Source organism: Phalacrocorax carbo, chromosome 19, assembly GCF_963921805.1.
Source record: "Phalacrocorax carbo chromosome 19, bPhaCar2.1, whole genome shotgun sequence".
NCBI lineage: Eukaryota > Metazoa > Chordata > Aves > Suliformes > Phalacrocoracidae > Phalacrocorax > Phalacrocorax carbo.
The window spans coordinates 6,729,928-6,750,764 of NC_087531.1; the positions used below are offsets into that span (position 1 = coordinate 6,729,928).

At 45.5% G+C, this 20,837-nt stretch overlaps 1 protein-coding gene across 12 annotated transcripts in view; it reads right to left on the minus strand.

Moving 5' to 3' along the window:
* Positions 1-1,622: 1,622 nt before the first annotated feature.
* The window catches only part of DOT1L (DOT1 like histone lysine methyltransferase), a 100,720-nt gene continuing 81,505 nt past the window's right edge, over positions 1,623-20,837 (minus strand). For 4 of the 12 annotated variants that reach the window (XM_064469534.1, XM_064469536.1, XM_064469532.1 and 1 more), the window contains exons 22-28: positions 20,399-20,545; positions 18,905-19,031; positions 16,871-17,484; positions 15,941-16,146; positions 15,110-15,174; positions 13,664-14,635; positions 1,623-12,559 (exon numbers count right to left, since the gene is read on the minus strand). In XM_064469534.1, the coding sequence (XP_064325604.1) occupies positions 11,970-12,559; positions 13,664-14,635; positions 15,110-15,174; positions 15,941-16,146; positions 16,871-17,484; positions 18,905-19,031; positions 20,399-20,545 (2,721 nt within the window). In that variant the 3' untranslated portion in view covers positions 1,623-11,969. The remainder of the gene's footprint in view (positions 12,560-13,663; positions 14,636-15,109; positions 15,175-15,940; positions 16,147-16,870; positions 17,485-18,904; positions 19,032-20,398; positions 20,546-20,837) is intronic. The other 8 variants (XM_064469531.1, XM_064469530.1, XM_064469538.1 and 5 more) reach the window with 8 other exon arrangements.

Sequence of the window (20,837 nt, forward strand, 5' to 3'; positions counted from 1 at the left end):
AGAGGCAGAACGTCCACGTCCAAACTCAGCTCCCCAAGGTTCAGCATTAGCGAATTCTTCACTATGCAGAGCTGACCCACGTATAAACAGAACCCTGGGAATTCTGCCAACGTTCAGTCATTTCTAGCAAGCAAAATCCTGGCGCTACAGCGAGGCTCACTGTTTCTGCCAGCCACCTTCAGTAGCTAACAGCTCTCCACCGCGTGCCTTCCAGGACCTTCGCTAGCGTCCTCTCTTCACACCTTTCAGAAGGTAGAGCTGACACTCACCATCTTCACTGTACATAAAATGGGCATTTTCTTTCAATGTTATGGGGAACAGTTGGGTGAGCAGGAGATAATCCCAACACTTACTTATTTAAGAGGCAACAATGACATTTCTTAACTGAATGTAATACAATGCTGTGAAGAGTTATGCGGGCCAGTGCAGGCCCAGTAACTTACTTGGATCAACTTCTAGAATAGCGCTAGGACACTGGGTTAGGTTTCAGGAGTAAGGGAAGATGGTACTTCTAGACACTTTGAGATCTGCATCAACTGCTGGTGATTTATAGACAATTGTTGATTTTTCATCCTCTGGCCACAATGCTTTTTGCATTTCAGGGGCCTGTTCCAACAAGCGCTGTGTGCAGGCTCCCTGAAAGCGTGCTGAAGTCATTTATCTGTTGTAAGTGAACATTTCCAATAAAACTTGTTTTAATCTTTGTGGCAGTCAAAGCTGTTCTAAGAAACCAAAACTGCTGGGGAGGGGTGGCTGCAGCAAAGCTGGGGGCTGGTGCAGCCCCGGAGGGACTGGGCGGCTCACCCGATGGCCGGTGGCTCCACACCTCGGCACTGCGCTAGAGGAGGTGTCACAGCCAGGACCAGCAGTGGAGGAGCAGCAGCTGCACCCAAGAGCCTTCAGCCCCACGAGGAAGAGCAGGGTGGTAGTTGGAGCAGGAGCAGGTGTGGAGCCAGCTGCAGCTGGCTCTACACTCTGACTTTTAGAGGCCTTTTGCTAAGGGAGCTGAGCACTTGGCAGTAGCTTGAGTGACAAAGACGTTTGGGAAGATGAGCTGGGTCAGACTGCTGCTGCAAGCTGACCCCAATGTCAAAAAACCTATCTAGAGCTTTCCTGCGTTCTATGAGCTTCATGGTATAAATTTGGGGCTGTCCTGTGCAGGGACAGGAGTTGGACTTGATGATCCTTGTGGGTCCCTTCCAGCTCAGGATGTTCTGTGATTCTACGAGCTGTGCAAGCGTTCAGTGAAGCAGGGCCTTCATCTCATGTTAAGACTCCTACAGCGGATTAGCTCAGAAAACATCATGGCCATCACTGCCAAAGTTTAAATACGGTGCCCGGCTGATGCCAGTTTCATTTATAGTGGTGAAATTAATGGCTAAAAGGGTGAATAGGAAATGTCACTAGGGTGGGTTTGTAATGTCGCTAGCATGCTTACTGTCCTCAGCTTTGCCAGAGCTGAATGCGCTGCCTAATTCAGGGCGCGGGGGCCTGTCCCTGCCTGCGCCGGCTGCTGCTGCCACACAAAGCTGTGGTCGGGAACATCTTTCCGTGGCGGGAGCCAAGTGCCATCCCCTGTGGACGCCCGTCCTGCTGAAGCAGTGAAACTCCACAACAGTACGGTATATTAAAATACATACACTTTAATATAAAGGCAAAACTTCAAAGCATTGTTTCAATTACAAATCAAGGTAAAGACACAAGAAATTAAGTGGAGGGAGGGGAGAAAAAACTAACTCTTACATTGCGGAGAATTAGAAAGGCAGGGTGGAAATATATATATTATACATACATATATACACACCAGAAGAATTCACGCTACTTCTATGGAAGAATGAAAGGAATGACAGGACAACTTACCAGTATAAAAAAGAACCCAACAAAAAAAAAAGATAAATTAGGGGAAGTTTGAATTTTAAATAATTCCATTTAATAGGCTAAATTATATAAACTAATTCCTATTCACTAGGAAACATCCCATATCATTGTTCTAAGAAAATGTTTTTTTTAAAAAATCCATTGAAAAATGGATTTTTATTAGTAGTTAAAAGTTTACTAATCAATTCCTGAGCAACAGCAACCTCATAATCTACTGCTTTCTCCACAAAAGCCCCACTCAGCGAGGGCAGGCTCTCACTCCTAAAAAGTTTAAGTAGAACAGAGTCCTAAACCGTTGTTTTATAATTTGAGATCAATTGCTTAAAAGATTAATAGGTTAAAAAAACCAAGCAGGATGGATCAACCCATTCCACCTCTTCCTCATTAACTCCAGCAACAAGACCTTGCTAAAGAATGGTTTGACTGCACCAGAAAAGCAAACAGATGTCCCTTGAAAAACCCAAAGGATCACAAACTTGAGAACTTCAGGGTTAGCATCGCAAAGATGTGATTTTTGTTTTTAGGCTATGAAAACTTAGGAAACCTCTTCAGAAAGAGGGTCACAAACAGCAAATATACTGGAGAAGTATTTCCCATTCTTGCATCTCGGGTTTAAACCCTGAAGTTCACAATTATAGCATCTTTTACTGCAATATTCACTCTAGATATTTATATAATTATAATGCATAAGGATAAATAAAATATGGCACAACAACATTTTTAAAACTGGTCATCCATCGTTTAGTGAAAACTTGATATGCAAGCTATGGAGATGTTGGAGCAAAAAAAGGAGAAAAAAAAAACCAACCCAGCCCTTTAACAGCCATAAAACTTAAAATACTCTTACACCGACTATGCATCTGTGCTTCCCAAAACTCCGAGTCTTGTGATTTTTCCTCAGTGCTGTAAAGATAGTTCACAAAAACACTGTCTAGTTTCTTCTCCCCAAACTGTGATTTTAAAATACATTATTGTGGGTTTGCAGTCCACTGTACAATGACCATCCCTTAACTGAAGCAATCATCATTTGGAGCTCCCAATGCTTAATCCTCTTTATGCTTTTGGCAAAACAACAAATGCAGAATTTTTCAAGACAGCCACCTGTGTGAGTTGGGATAACTCCCTCCAAGAAAAAAAATACCTCAGTAATCTTCAGGTTTCCATACCCTGTATTAAAAGGACTGATTTCAACACAAAGCAGTGAGTTATGCATAGGACTTGATCAACCAAAGCCGCCTTATGTCGGCACTAGGGCAAAATTACCAAGTCCTAATGAACGGCTCTTCTGTGAGCAGCACCTGTGATTGGCACCAGTCGGCTCCAGCAAGGGATGGCAACCCGGGCTGGGGACGCATGTGTTTGTTTGTTATTAGTGCTTGGAGGTGATTAGCACCAACTCCAGACCCGGCTGGGGAAGGAAGGGCCATGGGGAAGTCTGAGGCAGGAGGGGAGTCTCTGATCAGCAGCTTGAAAACATGCTCCCAGCACTGGAAGTTTCCTCTTCCAGCAATGCAGCAAAACCTCGAGCAGGGCAGGCAACCACAGGCTGACAGAGCAGCCGTTTGTAACATCAAGGCCTAATCCCGCAAACCTCCCCTGCCTGCAGAACCACCCTGCAGCAGCAGCGCTGCGCCAATGAGTCCCTGCTGCAGGAGCATCGTGAGGGCACAGGTCCCACAGGTCCTCGTGCGAAGGCTGCTGACATCCACAGGAGTGACAAAGCGGTGGGCCCTCTGAATAAACTCAGAAGAGATGAAAGCATGTGCTGGCCCTCAAACTGCTCGCAGTGACTCTGTGTCCTGCAAAAAAACAATCACCTGAACAAGAGCCAAGCCTACCCTGCTGCAGATACCAGCTCTGCATCCACTGATGCTCTCTCTTGCCATGCAATCGCTCAGCCTGTCTTCTGCTTGGACTCTCTTCCAAGTGGAAAAAAAATGGGTGGGGGGAGCAGATGCTGCTTTCTAAATATACAATCCTAGCAAGAATCAAACCACACAGGTCCCTGGAGGCAACCCCAAGCTGCCTGTCCGTGGCCTTGTTACTCCAGAGCAAGAGACCATCTCCTGGAAGGGGAAGCCCAGCAGTATGGGAAGACACAGCCTCCCCTGCAGGGAAGACTGGGATGAGACAGAACCTCATCACCATGGGGAATAAGTGCACCGTGGTGTGAAGCACCCGACCTGCAAACACTGTTGTAGCCCCCCTGCGTTCGGTATGAATCTGCACTGCAATAAAAGCAGGCGAGGCAGATCTGGCTTACATCCATCTCCTTCCCACCCACACCCTCCCATTTCTTTTCTGAGGCAAAGCAACTACCCCCGATAAGTCTGTACAGAGTCATAGAATGGTTTGGGTCAGAAGGGACCTTTAAAGGTCATCTAGTCCAACCCCCGAGGGAGGAGGATGAAGAAGTGTCACCCACACCCCTCAGAAGGAAACTCTTGTTCCCAGCAGAGTGAAGGCAGGTACCCACAGGCAGCCACACACCTGCCCATGCTGCACTGAGCCACACAGTCAACCCCGACCAGCTACGAAGGCCAAGCAGTATTGAAGCGATGTTCCACTCCAAAACATTACTCAGATGCAATGGAAGAGCTTATCAAGCCTGAACCCCATCTGCTCAGCAGATTTCAAATGAAGAAGTTACTTGCTCGGGTATTAAGTTCGACTAAAGAAAGAAAAAAAGCTACTCAACACTTTGACTTGAGATGAAGTAACCAAGTGTGACAAACGGTTGGGTGAGTTTCAGGCTGTGTGTTGAGTCCCGGGGATTTGAAAGCTCTTGATTCACAAAACCAATGACTAGGAGATCCCTTCATGATCAAGTGATGCAACCTTCCTGCCTGGGGTACTTCCGCAACTGTAGGCACAGTCACAGATTCAGACCCTACGAGCTGACCTTCATCCCCACATGCCCATCCCACCAGTGAGTCCTGGCACAGGCAGAATTCAGGCTTCACAACCCAGGTTGAGCCCACACCCAGAGCCAAGCCAAATCCCAGCAAACAGCGGGGCGAGCACAAAGCATGTGCTAAGAGATAAAGCAGCTATCACCATGAGGAAGGAAGGACATGAGATGGAAGCACAAGAAAATATTTCTATATTTGGCCAAGGAGACACGAGTTCCTGCTATTAGAAGAAACCAGTCGGAGATGGTGCTCTGTCTCTAAATGTCATGCACATCATGAATGCGCTGCGCTCCCTGTTGTTGGCAGCTGCCCCAAAGAACAGCTTCCCCTTCACCTCTCTCCCACTGCATCCACGACCTGAACTAAGAGAGGTGAAGGTGCTTCCCATTATTATGGTTGTCCAGATCGATCCACACCTTCCTAAAGGAAACAGCCTCATTTGCACCAAGAGGCGATGCAGGAACAGCCACCCTGCACACCAGCTCAGTTTCAGCAAGCCAAGCTTCTATGTCCCCCAGCGATGTTTTCCTACTTTCTCCCTCAGCTACATGAAAAGCAGAGAAATCTGATTGCTGGGTGCTCCAGACACCCCTGGCTAATGGAAGAGTTGTTGCAGAATGACTACTCTGCAGCAGTGAGTTTAGGTTTAGCGCTTCTGGAGCACTCCCAGCCTCGCAGCACGGTGGGTCTCTGGACTGAACCCAGCAAGCGCGAGCCAGAGGTAGCAAATCACCAAAAAAGGAAGAGTGCGCAAGGCTTGTTCCTCAAGGCTGACGTTTAGCAGCAGGGCACAGGTTTTGCTCAGCACAATGCTCAGGAAGTTCCAATTTTTTTGGCAACATATGTGCTACAAGATGTATTTTAGCTTCCTGATGAGTCCCTCGCTGGCAGCAGCGGTGTGGAGGAGAAGGAACATGTGTGACGGCCATGAAATGACTGGACCCGGCAGGATGTGGTAATGCAGAAGGAATTCCTTTTTGGAACTGGGTGTTTGGCTTTGATTACTCAAAAGTATCTCCAATTATTGAAAACAGGTTTCAGACCTCTGGCACGGTGTTCCTACAGTAGGGTCACGAGGGTCTTATTCTTGTAGCCATATGGATCAGATCTCAACATCTCAAACCTATTCCTTCAGCAACCCTGCAGTAAGGTAAATGCTTTCCCTGTTTTGCAGACAGAGAAACAAGTTGAACTTGCCTGAAATTATGACAAAGCGATAAAAGATCAGGGAGCAGGGAAGACGACAACACAAATCTCTTGGCAACAACATCTCCCAGCTAACGCAATACTACATCAATGCAAAACCTGCACTCACCTGGCTTCCCATCTCACACTACTCCCTGCAAGCATTAGCTTATCAGGCACCTTCCTGGGAGCGCATCTCGGTGGGGATTAGTACAAGGATTTAGATTAGAGCTGCCGCACAAGTGAAACACACTGCAATTATGCAATGCATCGCAAGGTGAAAGTGCCAACCGTGCCAGGTGTGGGTGGAAGACACTGGCAAGGGCAGAGCAGCTCCAGACTCCTGCAGAGTGGGCTGCCAAGATGGTAACATCGGGTCACTGGGAATGACAGCACTGAGGTGATGCAGAGGTAGGTGAAGGCCCGGTCCCAACGGATGCCAGGAGGCTGAAGCAGATGCTCAGCAGGTTGGCCGGCAATCTGAATCCCTTTCAAGTACGTCCCAACTATGCGTTTATTCCTGGGTCAGCATCTGGTTTCCTTTGGCCTTCCCGGATGACGGCTGGAGAGTCACAGACTCCAAAATCCTGGGTAGTTGAAAACATCTCGATAGTGCACATGTGCTCAGCTACAGCGAGCAGGCTTGTGCTGCTGATTTCCAACAGCTGCTCGTGAGCAAGTCCTGCAATAGACACTGGCTGGCTACCGATCACCAAAGCACCCGCTACCACAGGTGACACTGAGGGACAGAGGGGGTTTTGCTTTTCCATGACACCCACCAGAGAGCAGATGACAGACTCCTTACCCAGGGCCTTTGCTCTGAAGGGTCATAAAATTGTTTATGTTGGAAAAGGCCCTTAAGATGCAAGAGTACAACTGTAAACCTAACACTGCCAAGTCCACCACTAAACCATGCCTCACAGTTCTGTCTTGCTCCCCAGACACCGACTCCTGAAATGCTGTGAACCTTGGGGCAAAGCAAGTCATTCCCGCAACACGGATCTGGCCATGCCCTTCAGCTGAGGAGGAGTGCCAGGAGCCAGCTGGGCGATACGGGCCTCCAGCATGTACTGGACAGCAGAGCAGGTTCAAGGGAGCTCTCAGTCGGTTTCTCCTCCAAACAGGCATCTTTGCTGGTGTCCTGTGAGCGCCTCGGGTATGAGCACAAGCAAACCCTCCCCATACAGAACAAGCGATGGTAGCCGAGTTCTCTTGCTGGATGCCTTCCGCAGTTTGAGATAAAGGGGGGCACAAGAGTCCCAAGGAGCACCGTATCTTGGTCCCTTTTCAGAAAAGGATCTGATAAAAGCAGAGTGATTAAAAGCTTCTACTTGCATTTCCTCGTCTCTATCTCATCAGGGATATAAATGATAGGGGGGAGATGTAATTAAGGCTGCTGCCCCTCCAGCAATTGCTCAGGCACAGCCTACCAATTTAAAGCCTTCAAAGACCTGAGCACTCTGCCGTTTGCTGGGAAGGATGCTAAGGCAGCTCTGCAACTTCTAGTTACCCAAGGATTGGAAGAAGCTGGAGCTGCCCAACTCCCAGCTGCAAAACGTCTGGGTTACATTGTCTTCCTGGATTCCAGGACATAAACTGTACGGCTTCTACTAGAAGCTACTGGATGTTTCTCAGCTATCACCCTCTGAGCATTTTTGCCTTTTTCCAGGTTTTCATCTTGCTGTTAATAACTCAGCAGGGCGCACCGCTGTCAAGTCCTCTCCCACATGCACAGCAGAAAACAGTTCCAAAACGTCCCTAATTTCCAGGGCTATCAATCCCTTCCCTTTCCAGTGAATAAGAAGGCAAAGTTAGATCGACAGTTTCTGCGCACAAAGGCTGCCTATGGAAGACACACTTAGAATCAACAAAATAACTGCACTTTGTCCTAAATCTCTACTAAGATTGCCAGGGATGAGGTACAGGGAAAAGGGCCTAACTGAAGCCTGTAGAGGGTAGGAGCTGTTACGGCACCGCTCCCCCACCACCCTCTTGAGCATGGCCAGCATGACGCTCACAACTGTTCCTCCTGGATCGAGACAGCAGGAGAGTGCGCCCGAGGGCAGAAGTATCTTGCCTACTTCAAAAAACAGAGGCAGGAGTTAAACAGCTAATGCGTTCAGCCCAGCTTTTTGTGACCGTGGGACGCTCCATTGGGTGGCTGGTAAAGCAGGGCTCAAATCTAAGGTGAATGCCCGATTGCTGGAGGTGGGGGACTCGTTAGGGAGTGCTAGCGACCTAGGAGGGATTTAAGGACAGTGAGTGCCTCTGACGCAGAGCAGTCCATGCTGCCCCTCAGAGCACCGGGGCTAGCAGGCAGGTGTTTCCCAAAGCCTAAATGTGCTTTTCTTCTAGTCATTTTGCTGTTGCAATTCCCCCTCTTTTACTGTTGTTTCCTTTATTGGTGCTTGGTTCCATCTGAACTACAGACCAGCGTGATTTCTACTTAATAGATCATCCTTCTCCTCACTTTGTGCATTTGAATAAATAAGTTTTAACAAGTTTACTGTGCATTGTACAATCTAAAAATAAATGAAATAAAGTATATGACATTTATAATTTTTCATCACATCTCTATAAAATACAGCCGCCGCTCCGAGCGGCACTTTCTGTACACAGAACACCAAGTCACAATACAATTAACTGCACCAGTTTGATAGTGTGACAGCACGGTAAGCTAGATTGTGGTGTTTTTGTGAACTACCATTTAGACCTACTTAAAGCAAAGAAATACAAAAGCAAAATGCACTTCGCCAATAAATGTACACAGCTAAGCCATCTCTGAATCAAGTATCAAAACCCTACTAACAAAATACATTGTACTTTGAACAAAAACAACAAGCTGAGAAAATCTGCTACCTGCACCAGTACAGAAGCACTACGTTCAGTCTTCCCAACGTTGGTAACAAGGGCCTGACCAATACCAGTGATTATGCACCCTGTTCATATGCCAATGACGTCCCAAACAAGTTACCAGACTAGCTACCAAAATTCACAGTGACTTGAGTGCCACCAGCAACTGCAAATGGCCCAGTGCAGTAGTTACAACGGGGCAGGACTTGAATTTCTTCTGTTCAAACTGTGCCTGCATTGGCTGAGCTTGCCTGGGCGACCCCAGGCACTCTAGCTGCCACTCCAGAGGGGAGTACTGAGATCTTGTTTGTAATTAACACAATTAAAAACCACCCAGTTACCAGAGCGCCTGGCTCAGTTCAAATTAAAACACTAAAGGCTGCCGTTCTCCGTAGCTCACACTGCTGCAAACCAAGCAGATTTTTGGTATATGAACAGAGTAACTGGAATAAATAAACTGCAGGCCTTTCTGAGAAGTGGGTTTGGCATTGGTCAACCCTCCAAATTCAGCACCAAGGATTCAAACTAGAGGCACAGTTCTGACGGATGAAATAGCACCGAGGAAGCTCTTTACATCTCTGCTGGTGTGCCAGTCCTTTATTATTCAGATAATTTAATAATAAGTTGTATTTATGATTCTAGGTGGAATAAAATAAGTCAAAATTGTTTTCACTTTAAAAAAGATAAATACTTTATCTAAACTATCAACAATACAAACTGGAGCTTTAAGCATTTCTTTTGCCTTTTTTTTTTTCTTTTTTACTCAGATTCACAGTAAATATTTTCTCTGTTGTTTAGGTCTTTTTATGTTTATATTTTGTCCAGTAGTAAGAGAGTAGAAACCCCTGCACAGGCCAGGTGAGCACCTTTCAGTGGAAGCCGAGTGAAGTTGGTCCACATTGTCCTTGCATAGGTCACATTGGGTTGAGGTAGAAATCCTAGTTACCTGCACAACAGGAGGAGAGGAAGAGACTCATCTAAATAAAAGATAAAAATCTACTGTGTGTTAGATGTATCAATCATTTCTACAATGCCCCAAGACCTCGTTAGCCAGCAAAGAAGGAGCAACTCTTGACCCAACCTCAATCAGACAGAAAGGATGCCTCCAAGAGTGACACGCGGCCCGTCACGGCTACTGCTGTTTTTAAAGCTTTCTGACAGTGTGACCATACTGAACTCTTATCCTGTGACTGACCTCAAGTCGGGGGGAAAAAGTGTTTTCCCACTTAGTACTTCACCTTTTTCTAGCACTCACTAATCTGCTTTTAATTTTTTATTACTCTGGGGCAGAAACATTATGAGAAGCAAAGCAGTTTACTTTAGCCCCCGATTCCAGATTTCAACCTTGGTTCACTGAGGACTCTGAGCACACGTATTCACACTGAAGCCAATGGAACTGCTCAAATATTTGACCTGCATTCAAGAGTCACAGGGAGCGGGACCACAGCTATGGTATGTCTGTCAAACACCATCTCCTGGTGGTGTTATTTCTGCTCCTTTGCTCTGCAGTCCAGCTTTGCCATCCACCTACCCTTCTCCATACATCACTTTTGTGCCTTGCCTATTTTGCTCAGAACCTTTTTGTGACAGGCACCACCACATCCCATGGTTTGGAGTCTAGTGCAATATGACCTCAGTTCCAGGTAAGGCAACTGCTTCAGCAGAAGGCTTCCATGCTGCTCTCGCTTGAGTCGCTCATGTATACAAAACCCCAGGTCTATCCCTCCTCGCCCATCTTATTTCATTTCAGGGTCTTTCAAGCCCATTCTGTAACCACGTCACACTTTGTCCCTGTGGGCGCACAGGGACTGCATTACTCAAAACCCTTCCTCAGCCTCGCTTTCTTGTATAGAAGGACGGAGGTAATACTTATGTGCCTCACAAAAGCCTAATGAGGACTTGTTCATGTCTGTGGAGCAACTTGATGATGAAGACACTATACACAATGCACAGTCAAAAGAATCTCTCAGGTATATTGTAATTGAGTCATATGTTTTATAAGCGGCAAAGAGTATTCAACCATATATTGTACGTAGCTTTGGTATCAGCGAACAGCAACAACATCAAGGACCTACAAGAAAAGCATGGAGCAAGCTCTGGGGCCTAACATACTGATTTAATTTTGCAAGCACAAGTTGTTACATCAGGATGCCACAGAGTAGTTTCATTAACAACAGTACCCAACTCTGTGGTGGTACACTTTATTCTGGAGTTGCTCTAAAGACATTTAAATATTTGCTTCAGTAAAAATGCATACAGTCTCCAGAAACCCTCCTTTCTTCTACAGCCCCAGCCTTTATGAAGCATGGACCACAGTTAACCCTGCAGATTCACTGTGTTCTCATTCACAGTCTACCCAGTAAGCCAGTGATTGCCAAGTGAGCATAAATATAGCATCTGATGGTAACTGTTAGCCCTAGCAGGCAAGTCCAATGAAGCTGCAGTGCACAGATAAATTACACCCCTTCTTTGCTACCTGTGGTTGTTTTCCAGTGATGCAGGGGGCACATTAACTGCAATGCAAGACCAGTGCATTCGCTCTCCAAGGCAAAGCTGCAGCTTGTAGCCTAGAGATTTTTAACTTCGTGATTATTTAGAGCAGCTGGTTTTGACTACAGTAAAAACAAGACCACTGCATTGCCACATACAGTCACAAAGCAGCACCATCACATATCCTAATGCTATGTGAACGTGGACTTGTAGAGATGCAACAGTCTGTGTCAGAGGGCAAGAAGAGGGGAGGGGGAATCAAAGTAGGCGACAGCCACTTGCAGTAAGAGTACAAAACCATATTTAAAAAATAGACATTTCTTCCTGATTACCGATCTTGACAAACATTTTCATGAAGTGATCCTAACCTGAACATAATCCTAATGTCAGATAAGACAGACCAGAGTTACCATTGTGAGCACTCCTTGTCGAGAAATCTTTACTCCCAGGAGCAGAGAGCATTAACACTCTCCATCCTCTGCAATCAGATTATTTGCCTCCCACATTTTAGAGGTTTCTCTGTTTCATAGAGCCCATCCCCAAACTATCTCTGAAAAGGAAGAAGCATCATTCCACATCTTGTACAAAACTCCTCTTCTTTTTTCTCTAGCCTTACCTTACAAAATAAGAACTGTTAGCTAAGCAAGCTCTTTATCGTGGCTTAACCCCAGAAAGGTGCGAAGCATAAGGAGACTGCATGCCAAGTGTAACCCACATAGCGGACGTGCCAGCTGCGTTGGACTGCGTGATCATGGGCGCGGACTGTGCCAGCGCCAAACGGGGCAGAGGTGGGTGATGGACTGTAAAGGAGGGGCGGGAGGTTTTGTGCTGGAGAGAAGCTAGCTTAATAGACAAAGAAGCATTAGCAGATTGGACAGAAGCAGCAGAAGAGGATGGCAAAAAAGCTTCACTAGGTGGGATGGATGGCAGGTTCTGCAGAAGCACAGGCTCGGAGTTAGAAGCAAGTAATGGAGGAGGTGGGGGCAATGAAACATTAGGAGGGGGCGGAGGGGAATGGAAAACAGATTGCACTGGCGCTCTGTTGAGGTGCTGAGCAGATCTAGTCTCACTAGATGTTACTAAATTAGAGGAAGGGGGTGGGAAGGATGAGGATGAGGTGCTGGCAACAGCCTGCAGAGGGTTTAAGCTTAGCACTGTGCTGCTAGAGACAGCACTGCTGCTGAAACTGGCTCCAAATTGATGAGGAGAGGAGGCAGAAGGCACCACATGGTTAAAAATACCTGCAAACAGGAGAGAAAAACTCAGCTTCAACAGATGGGCTTTGTACAGTCTCAAGTGACAAGAGAAACAAAAAAAAAAAGAAAAAAGCAAAATTATAGTTACAGCCCCACACAAAAATATGCAGCATGAGAAGGCAGCAAGCAATGAGAGTAATGGTGCAGGCCAGGAGGTACAAAAGATTTCACTTACCTTTCCTACTGCCAACCTCTAAATGCCACGAGGAAAAATGGTCAGACCCAAGAACTGTCAGTTCTATACCACATGGGTAGACTTTTGATGAGATTACGTGGTCTCTAGAGTTGCTTATCTGAAGACTCAAACTGCTGCTCTTTCCTCCCTACCCTCCTGCTTTCCCACATACAGGGCAGCAGAGGGGAGACTGTATTTCCAGCAAATCTATGTGCTGAGAGATGTGAGAGTTAGGATTTCCCAACATGGTGCCTGAATGATTATGGACAGGTAAGAAAAACTGCCTTGGACACTTAGTAACGGCAGGTTCAGACTATCTTCTAGTCCTGCCAGCGTGTCTCCGGTTTGGGCCGCAGAAGCCAAGCCTGTGCAGAATCCCAGAAGTGCAAGGCGCATATGGCATTGCCCTTCCTGGCAAAGAAATGCTCTTCGTGTCCATTCAAGAGCCAGAATGCTATGCAATTCCCAACACCATCTCCTCTGAAGTGGCACTGATGTTTTGCTCTTCCTGGATCATGTTAAATCCATTCAAGGCCTAATCTCAACCTTTACTCAAGTTGACAAGTTAGAGATCCTTAACTTAGTACCATGACAAGTTAAATCTTTTACCTGCAGGCAGACCTAAGTTGGTTGCAACACAGCAACATCTGAACAAGAATACATTATGAAATCACAAAGTCTGGGTGTATTCTTTCATTAAGGTGATACAACAAGCTCATCTAGTAGACAAAGCTCATGAGATTTCACTGTGGGGAACTGAACTCATCCTAGCATTTCCAAGAGAAAGAGGGGACCGGTTATATGGGACAGATCTGCTTCACATCCTGCAGAAATGAAAGCGTTTCACCCCTGGAGAGGCAGTGTCAGACTTTCCTTTAGGCCCTGTCTTATACCAGAAAAAGAGTTCTGCCTACCTCCAACTGTTCCACCTGTAACCCCAGGAGAGAAGTTCCCCATAGTGTGAGAGTTAGTCAGTCTGGTTGCACCTGATGACACGTGGACCAGACTGGCAGCAGCTGGCATTGAATTAAATAAGGACTGCAATACTGAGGAATTTGTCACCGAGTTGAGGTTGGCTTGCAAGGCCATGGGGCCGAGGGGGAACTGCGATCCAGTGGTCAAAGTGTTTAGGAAAGGATGGTGTGTCTGAACAGAAGATGCTGGGTTGCCTGCTGAAGAAACAGCAGTAGAAAGGCTTTTACCATTCAGAAGGCCACCAGATGAAACAGCAGCAGAAATGAAAAGGTTGTGGCCATTTTTAAACTCCACATCTCGGTCCCTTCCTTTGCCAAACTTTCCGTTATGCTGCAAAGAGTTTTTTTCTGAAGAACCCCCAGTACGAATACTTATTTCACTGATCTCTTTGCCTTTGACTCCTGATCGATTCAAATCTTCTCCTTTCATGCCGCTGAGGCCTTCGAGTTGCCTCTTGTTCAAAAAAGGATTCGTTTCCGATACCCCCACATCTTTGCTTCGCTGCGACTGGAAACCCAGGGAGCAGCTGGAAGTCGTCATGTCTGAAGCCTTATGCGGAAGAGAAGCACCATCGATAAAGCTGTGTAAACTGATGTCAGCTGACAGTCCACCATTGTATGTGAATCCGTTAGTGGAGTTTGTACTAGGGCTAAGCCCGTCTGCCCCAGACGAGGGCATGGCAATGCTTTTCCTTGTGTGTGCTGTGATCTTGGTGTCAATGGCAAGGCTATCCTCAGAGGACGGCTTGAAGGCAAACAGCGAATTCTGGCTCAGAGATGAAACCGACTGCAAGGGACTATCTGTAGTTTTGGCCAGGTTGATGTCAGATATTGGTGAAAAAGTAGATTTCCATTTACTGCTATTCATGTTCTCGTTGCTTTGTGCTTGTTTCCTCCCAGATAAGCTGCCACCTAGTTTGGAAGAAAATTACTAAGTGTCAAAAATCAGCATTCACTGAATCTGCTCATTAAGAACAGCGTTTTATCTTTCAACACCCACATTTTACCAGTCTGTAATTCTATTTCTGATCCAAAGGCAGAAAATTTGTGAAGTCACCTATAAGTCCTTAAAATTTACTTTAATGCTCTGAAAAAGCTTGAGAATGCTGATCTACTTTTTCCTCAATTTTGTACTACACATTCCCTCCCCAAACCCTGGGTCAGTGAAAAAAATGGTCAGATCTTTGTGACTACAGAAAAAAACTGACCCAAAGTCCGTAATTATCAGCCACCTGTCTTAATTACAATTACACAAAGCCCTGGCAGAACTGCACTCTGCTCAGCAGCACAGAAGGGTCTGCTTCTGACTAACAGCTTCAGGCAGTGGCAGACACCCATTCCCAAGACCAACCATTACGATGAATAATTAACATTCCTCACACCCACCATTTTCAACAGTCTTCTGTGGAGATTTGCTTTCCAATGATATCGTTGCAATTTTCCTTTCAATTCTAGTGGAAGAATAAAAAGGTTATAGCACTCACTGCAGACCTTTTGTTGCACATTTACCCTTACAACCTATCTTCCTCATGTTCACATCTTAACAGTTGACTAGAGTATATAAGCCAGGTCAGCTAGAGAGCTGTATGTTACTAAAGGAACTTCAAAGCATAAAAAACCCACCGCAAACTTTAAGTAGAAGCTAATACAGAATTTGTGCTCTTTGCCAAGATTAGTGCCCATTCAGAGAACGTCATTGTTGCTCCTCTTTCACAAGAAGTAGGATGTTGCTCACACTTCTATAGTGGTTACTTTTCCAGCACCTTAAAAAGAAAAAAATTGCAGCCTACAGGCAGGCAAAGGGTGGCAAGTACTAAGTTTTCAGAGCAACAAATCAACAGTTTGGGGCAGGAAGTGAAGAATTTTTAATCAAGCTGAAACTGGGAGTTAGGGGGAGGCAGATTCTTAGTTAAACATTACACACAACCTCAGTACTCCTACAAAGCAACGTAGTAAAAAGAAATCACTTCCACGCTAGTTCTTTCAGAGGCCAGACTCTGTCAGCCTTGCAAACACAGCAAGAGTAGGTTCCCACATTCAAGTACTACTGCCTAAATACCTTCCTATTCACAATTTCAGCTGCGCAAGAGGCTTGGCATAATGGAATTGGTCTCCAAGCAAAGGGAACAAAGGCAGCTTAACACACCTCTCCAGTTTAGAGCACCGTTATCAGCTCTCAGAGAAATCTCATCCTGAAACCTATGCCTGTGTATTCACCTGCTTCTATTGTGCTCATCTTCAGATCCCTGCTCTTCATCTGATGTCAGAGGAGAGTAATGAACGCCGTTGGTCTGAATGATGGGCTTTTCCTTTTTCAGTACAGGGGGCTGGTCATTGTCCTGGTAAGGAACAGGAGAGTTCTTCAGGGAGTTTTCAGGAGAGGAAATGGCTGTTATTTCTAATGGCTGGTTAATGTTATTGACCTGGACAAGAAGGAAAGAAAGCAGTTACAGATGAGAGTATCCCTTTAGAAACCAGGCATCTCGTTAAGATATTAAAAGCAGGCTTAACTTGCCCAGCTTTAGGATATGCCAACAGCTGCTGGTTTAGCACTGCTGTTATACTCCACCATCCTGCATTAGAGCCCGAGATGAAAGCTTTAATAAAATTTGGAAAAATATCTAATTTTCATTCTTCGATTTCATGTTTAAACACAGGAATGAAGACATGGGAAAATCACTTTTTTTTTTTTCTCCAAACTACCATTGCAGGATCACATGAACACAACTTGTATAGCTGGCTTAATTATGCAGGAATGCCATATGCTTCTGGCACTCTTCTGCTGTTTAGTCAATCTTAGTTTAAACTGTTTTCAAAATATTTAACCTACAGCCTAAAAAACAACCTCACTACAGAAACAAGGTCTTTTTCATAAGGGAAGAGAATATTTTTAATTTTTAATGCTCTGACAGCAAAGAACTCTTTGAAGATGTTCTACCTATACAGAAATAGTTCACCAACTTTTCAGCATTTCTCTTGCCTCTCAGAGGGGCCATTTTCACAAAGGGTCTTCACGCCAATTCTAGCTACTAGCACTGTAACAGCCTGAGAGCATGCTGAAGAATAGAACAGCTGAAGCTTATTTCTAATTCAAAGAGCTTTCCCAGGCCCTTCTCTGTTGCTAGAGCTCTTCATTTTTGCCCTTACCATGGAGTTGATATTGAGTGGTGAACCCGACGGTTGCATAAAGAGTCCAGACACAGTAGGTAAGGATTTGCGTTTAGGGGAGACCCCGGAGTTCCCGCTGAGATTCCAAGTAGAGGATCTCTTCCTCCGGCCTCGCTTCTTCCCATCCTGCGTGTGTGCTTGGCCACAGTCCAGCCGAGCGCTTGCGGGCAGAGGACTGTGCTTGTTGGAAGGGGATTGTTTTACATGTCCTGTATTAGGAGAGATTGTAAAGATGATTCTTCTCTTGGCCTCGTTCTCAGGATCTGAAAACGCTGCATCAGACTGAAGATCCCCCTTTGTTCCTTCGGCAAACATCTTCTGAGCATCTGCATATTGCAAAACCCCTACCAGGCTCTGGGAGGTGCCATTTAACCTGGGGCTTGTTGAGTGCTGGTGAGCAGGGGAGTTTTGCCCAGAGTTCCTTGACTGCATCATTAGCAAAGGATGTTGTGGAGTGGAACTCCGAGACCCTACTGTGTTAAACAGACTCCCAGAGTCGTCCAGAGCTGCCTGATCAACACTATGGTTAAGATGGGCTGGGCTGTTTGTAAGATTTCCATTGACTGCCACGGAGCCAGAAGAGTAAGAAAAACCTGTTGAAAGGGAAAGTATACATCATTGCTTCTGCTGAGTGATAGTTCACAGTGCTAGATTTCTGGGATGACTGGGAGTGGTTTCAGCTCTACATGCGGTAGATCAGCCAGCAGCCATGCATTACACGGGAAACTGCATGGCTGCTTTTTACACAGCGCAGTTGAGAACGTGGCTCTGTGTGCTGGTGGTTTCAGTTAGGGGTTAGTTATTTTCACTACTCTTTTGCCAGTTCAGGAAAATTCATGTGTTATATGGAGACAGCCTGTGCTCTACCTGGTTTTTAAATGGAAATCAAGTGTAAGTTTCTTTTGAGCTATTACGCCTTTTGAAATCAGGGCTCCTCTACTCTCAACTCCTTCCTATCGTCAAGGAAACAGATGGCCAAATTCAGTCTGTTTCCTTCCCCGAAAAAGAAGGGACTGTGTCATCTATACAGCCCACCTCCTTCTCAAAATTAAACAAAAGGCTGTGGCTTAGGGAGTGACAGGGGATCTTCAAAGACACTGTGGCAGAAGAATGCCACAGGGAGGAAGCATGGAAAGGGAATTAAGTGTTTGACATGGTGTATCATAAATGGGTTTAGTGCTCTAGTAAGGCCTTGTCTCTGTGCTGTCTAAATGAAAGAGGTAGAAGGGAACATGGTATTGTTTTACAACAAGGGGGGTGGGTGGTAAATACTTCCTTGGTTTTATAGAAAACTGCAGGCAAGCCCTTCTTTGCAAAACAGATGCTAGAAACAACACAAGCCCCTTGAGGTGGTAAACATTAAGAACAAATGCACTCTCTGATGAAGCTGTGGAATAGCTTCTGTATGCTAGAACCTACTTTTCCTGGTCCACAACATTTCCATATCCTGAATAGCTAAAGGCCACAATTTCAACAGATGAGCGAGTTCAGAAGCAATGTCTGCGCTTCAAGGTATCCCTACCCTCTCCCATTTTGACATTTCTTCCTACCCAGATACTTGTGCCTTTACAACTGCTCTCACGAGGCATTGTGACCTGCATCAAGAAATTAATTTTGCTATTAGAACTCCACCACTGTAAAATAAAACTTTTAAAGCCAGATCATCAGCTCATAGCCCAGCTATGCAACACTTCTCTGGTTTGCCACATTGTAAGGGTAGGAATCTCTTAATCCACATTGAAGAATTTACAAAAGCAATTATTTATTTACATTGCAAGGTGCTGCAGTTCAGGTAAAGGCACATCAAACCAATACTTTATGCCAGAATCCATCCAAGCTGTAGGCACATGCTGTCTCAAAACATCATCACCCATGATTCTTTGGTCTCGTTACAAAACACATTTATCTAGCACTCTACTGCCTGAATGACCTGACAAGAAGCGCTCGGAAAACTCCAACACGTGCACTTGGGGGTGCTGTCACAACAAGCCTTCGCATAGATGAGGCTGTTACCTGAGGTAGCCAAAGCCAGTGGCTTGTTTCCAGCAGCATTGCTTACACCATTATGAGAACTAGCACCAATCTGCTTTTCAAGCGTCGATGAGTCTCTACTCTGATGAACTGGGCTAGGTGTGCTTCTCTGGGGGGAGAGAAACAGGCATTTTAGTACAGGAGGTATACTCAAAAGTCAACAGTTTGAACAAAATTCTCATGCATTAGTAGATCTACTAAGGAAAGCAGCTCTACTTCCTAAATGTCCTATTTTGCTTGCTTTGAGAAAAACATATCAGCATATTCTGGGACAAAAATAAATACCATGCTTAATTATAGTGCAATAGTATCTAGCACACAACAGATACCATGCGGATAAAGGGAGAACAGGCTCATCGTCCCAGAAAGTTTAGACTCGTGACAGCACTGCAATCAGAGAACGAATGCCTCAGTCCACTGCTTCACAGGCAGCCAGAAATGAAACAAATGGTTGTATCTTGTCCCCAAGCCTGTGCACACAAAGTTCTCCAAAACAACCCCAAACTGAACACAAAATGCATTAGGCTATGTTCTCTGCTACGCTATCTGAGGGTATGATCAACAAGTGGTGCTCTCCTAGAGCAGGCAAAACAATTGTGAAATGGCAGCCTGAATAAACAATGTGTTGAAGTGAGAGATGCCATCCATAGCTGACATTCTCTCTCTCTGATGACATATGACTTCTGCTCAGAGCTGGGCAGACTGTAGTTCTGCTACAGCTGAAAAAAGATAATGGATTCAATACTATGAAACAACTCCAGCTTTCCAAATACAGGATTGTAAGGCAGGCATTTGTGGATGGATTCTAAATTCACAGCTCTCATGAAAGCAGCAAATGTTTCTCTGTTCTCTACTATAACACTTTTGTGACAAACGTCATTTGTGAGAAACTGGACCAGGCTTTTTTAAACTCCTCTGCCACTGAGAGTAGAATGGACTTAAGGATTTCAAAAGAAAGAGATTGCCCCAAAAGTTCTCTAGTTCCTCTCTGCTGCTACAGAGCAGTCACTCGCACATTAGGTGTTACAGCTGCAAGGTGCTATTCAAGTTCATCCTACACACATATGTGAAAGATAGACAATTTGGAGATGACCAAACTGAGGCAGAAGAATTTGTCTGCCGGGACCATGTAAGAAGGCAGGGGCTAAGAACTGACATGTGTGACTCTCCGCCTTCACTGCCACAAACTCTCAGACTCTGTGCCTTTTCCACCCAGCCAGACATTTAAGGCTAGGATCTCTTGAGGCACGTACTTTACTTTCCTTCCTGGCCAAAACACCCCCACCCCACAGACAAGAGAGAGTAAAAATCTACAGAATTACTAAGAGCCAAGAGGATGCATCCCAACAGCAGCCTCCCCCAAAGCATCAGATGTTCAAGATTAGCAGCCCACTAAGGATTCTGGTGCACAGCACCCCATTACTGCCCAGTGTGATTTTAGTTAGGGATGGAAAGTGTTGACAATCCCTTACTCACCACCTTCTCAACACGGCTAGGTAGGACTACGCTGGCCAGAGGGATACTAACAGGGAGTTTATTGGGCTGCACTGTGCTGAGAGGAATACTGATAGGTAGGCTGGTGATAGTTTCTCCATTACTCACAGAGGTTCTCTCTCTCAAAACCTGTAAATGCAAAAGAGAAAGTAATGTTCTTAACTGCATGCTATTACTGAAAAGGCTTTTTAAACTAATGATAAGCTCATTAATATTTTGTCCCACCTCCCCTTTGTTTTGTTTTTTTTTTTCAAAGAATTATACAATTAAGAGTGATGACTATACAGCAAAGACAGGGCATGCATGGAGCAGCTTTGTCACCAACACCAGTCTACTGGGACAGCAACATCCAACAGCATAAAAATATGGACATTAAAGCTACTGTTGGCCCCAAGCATAAGGAAAAGGATGCCTTAGGCAA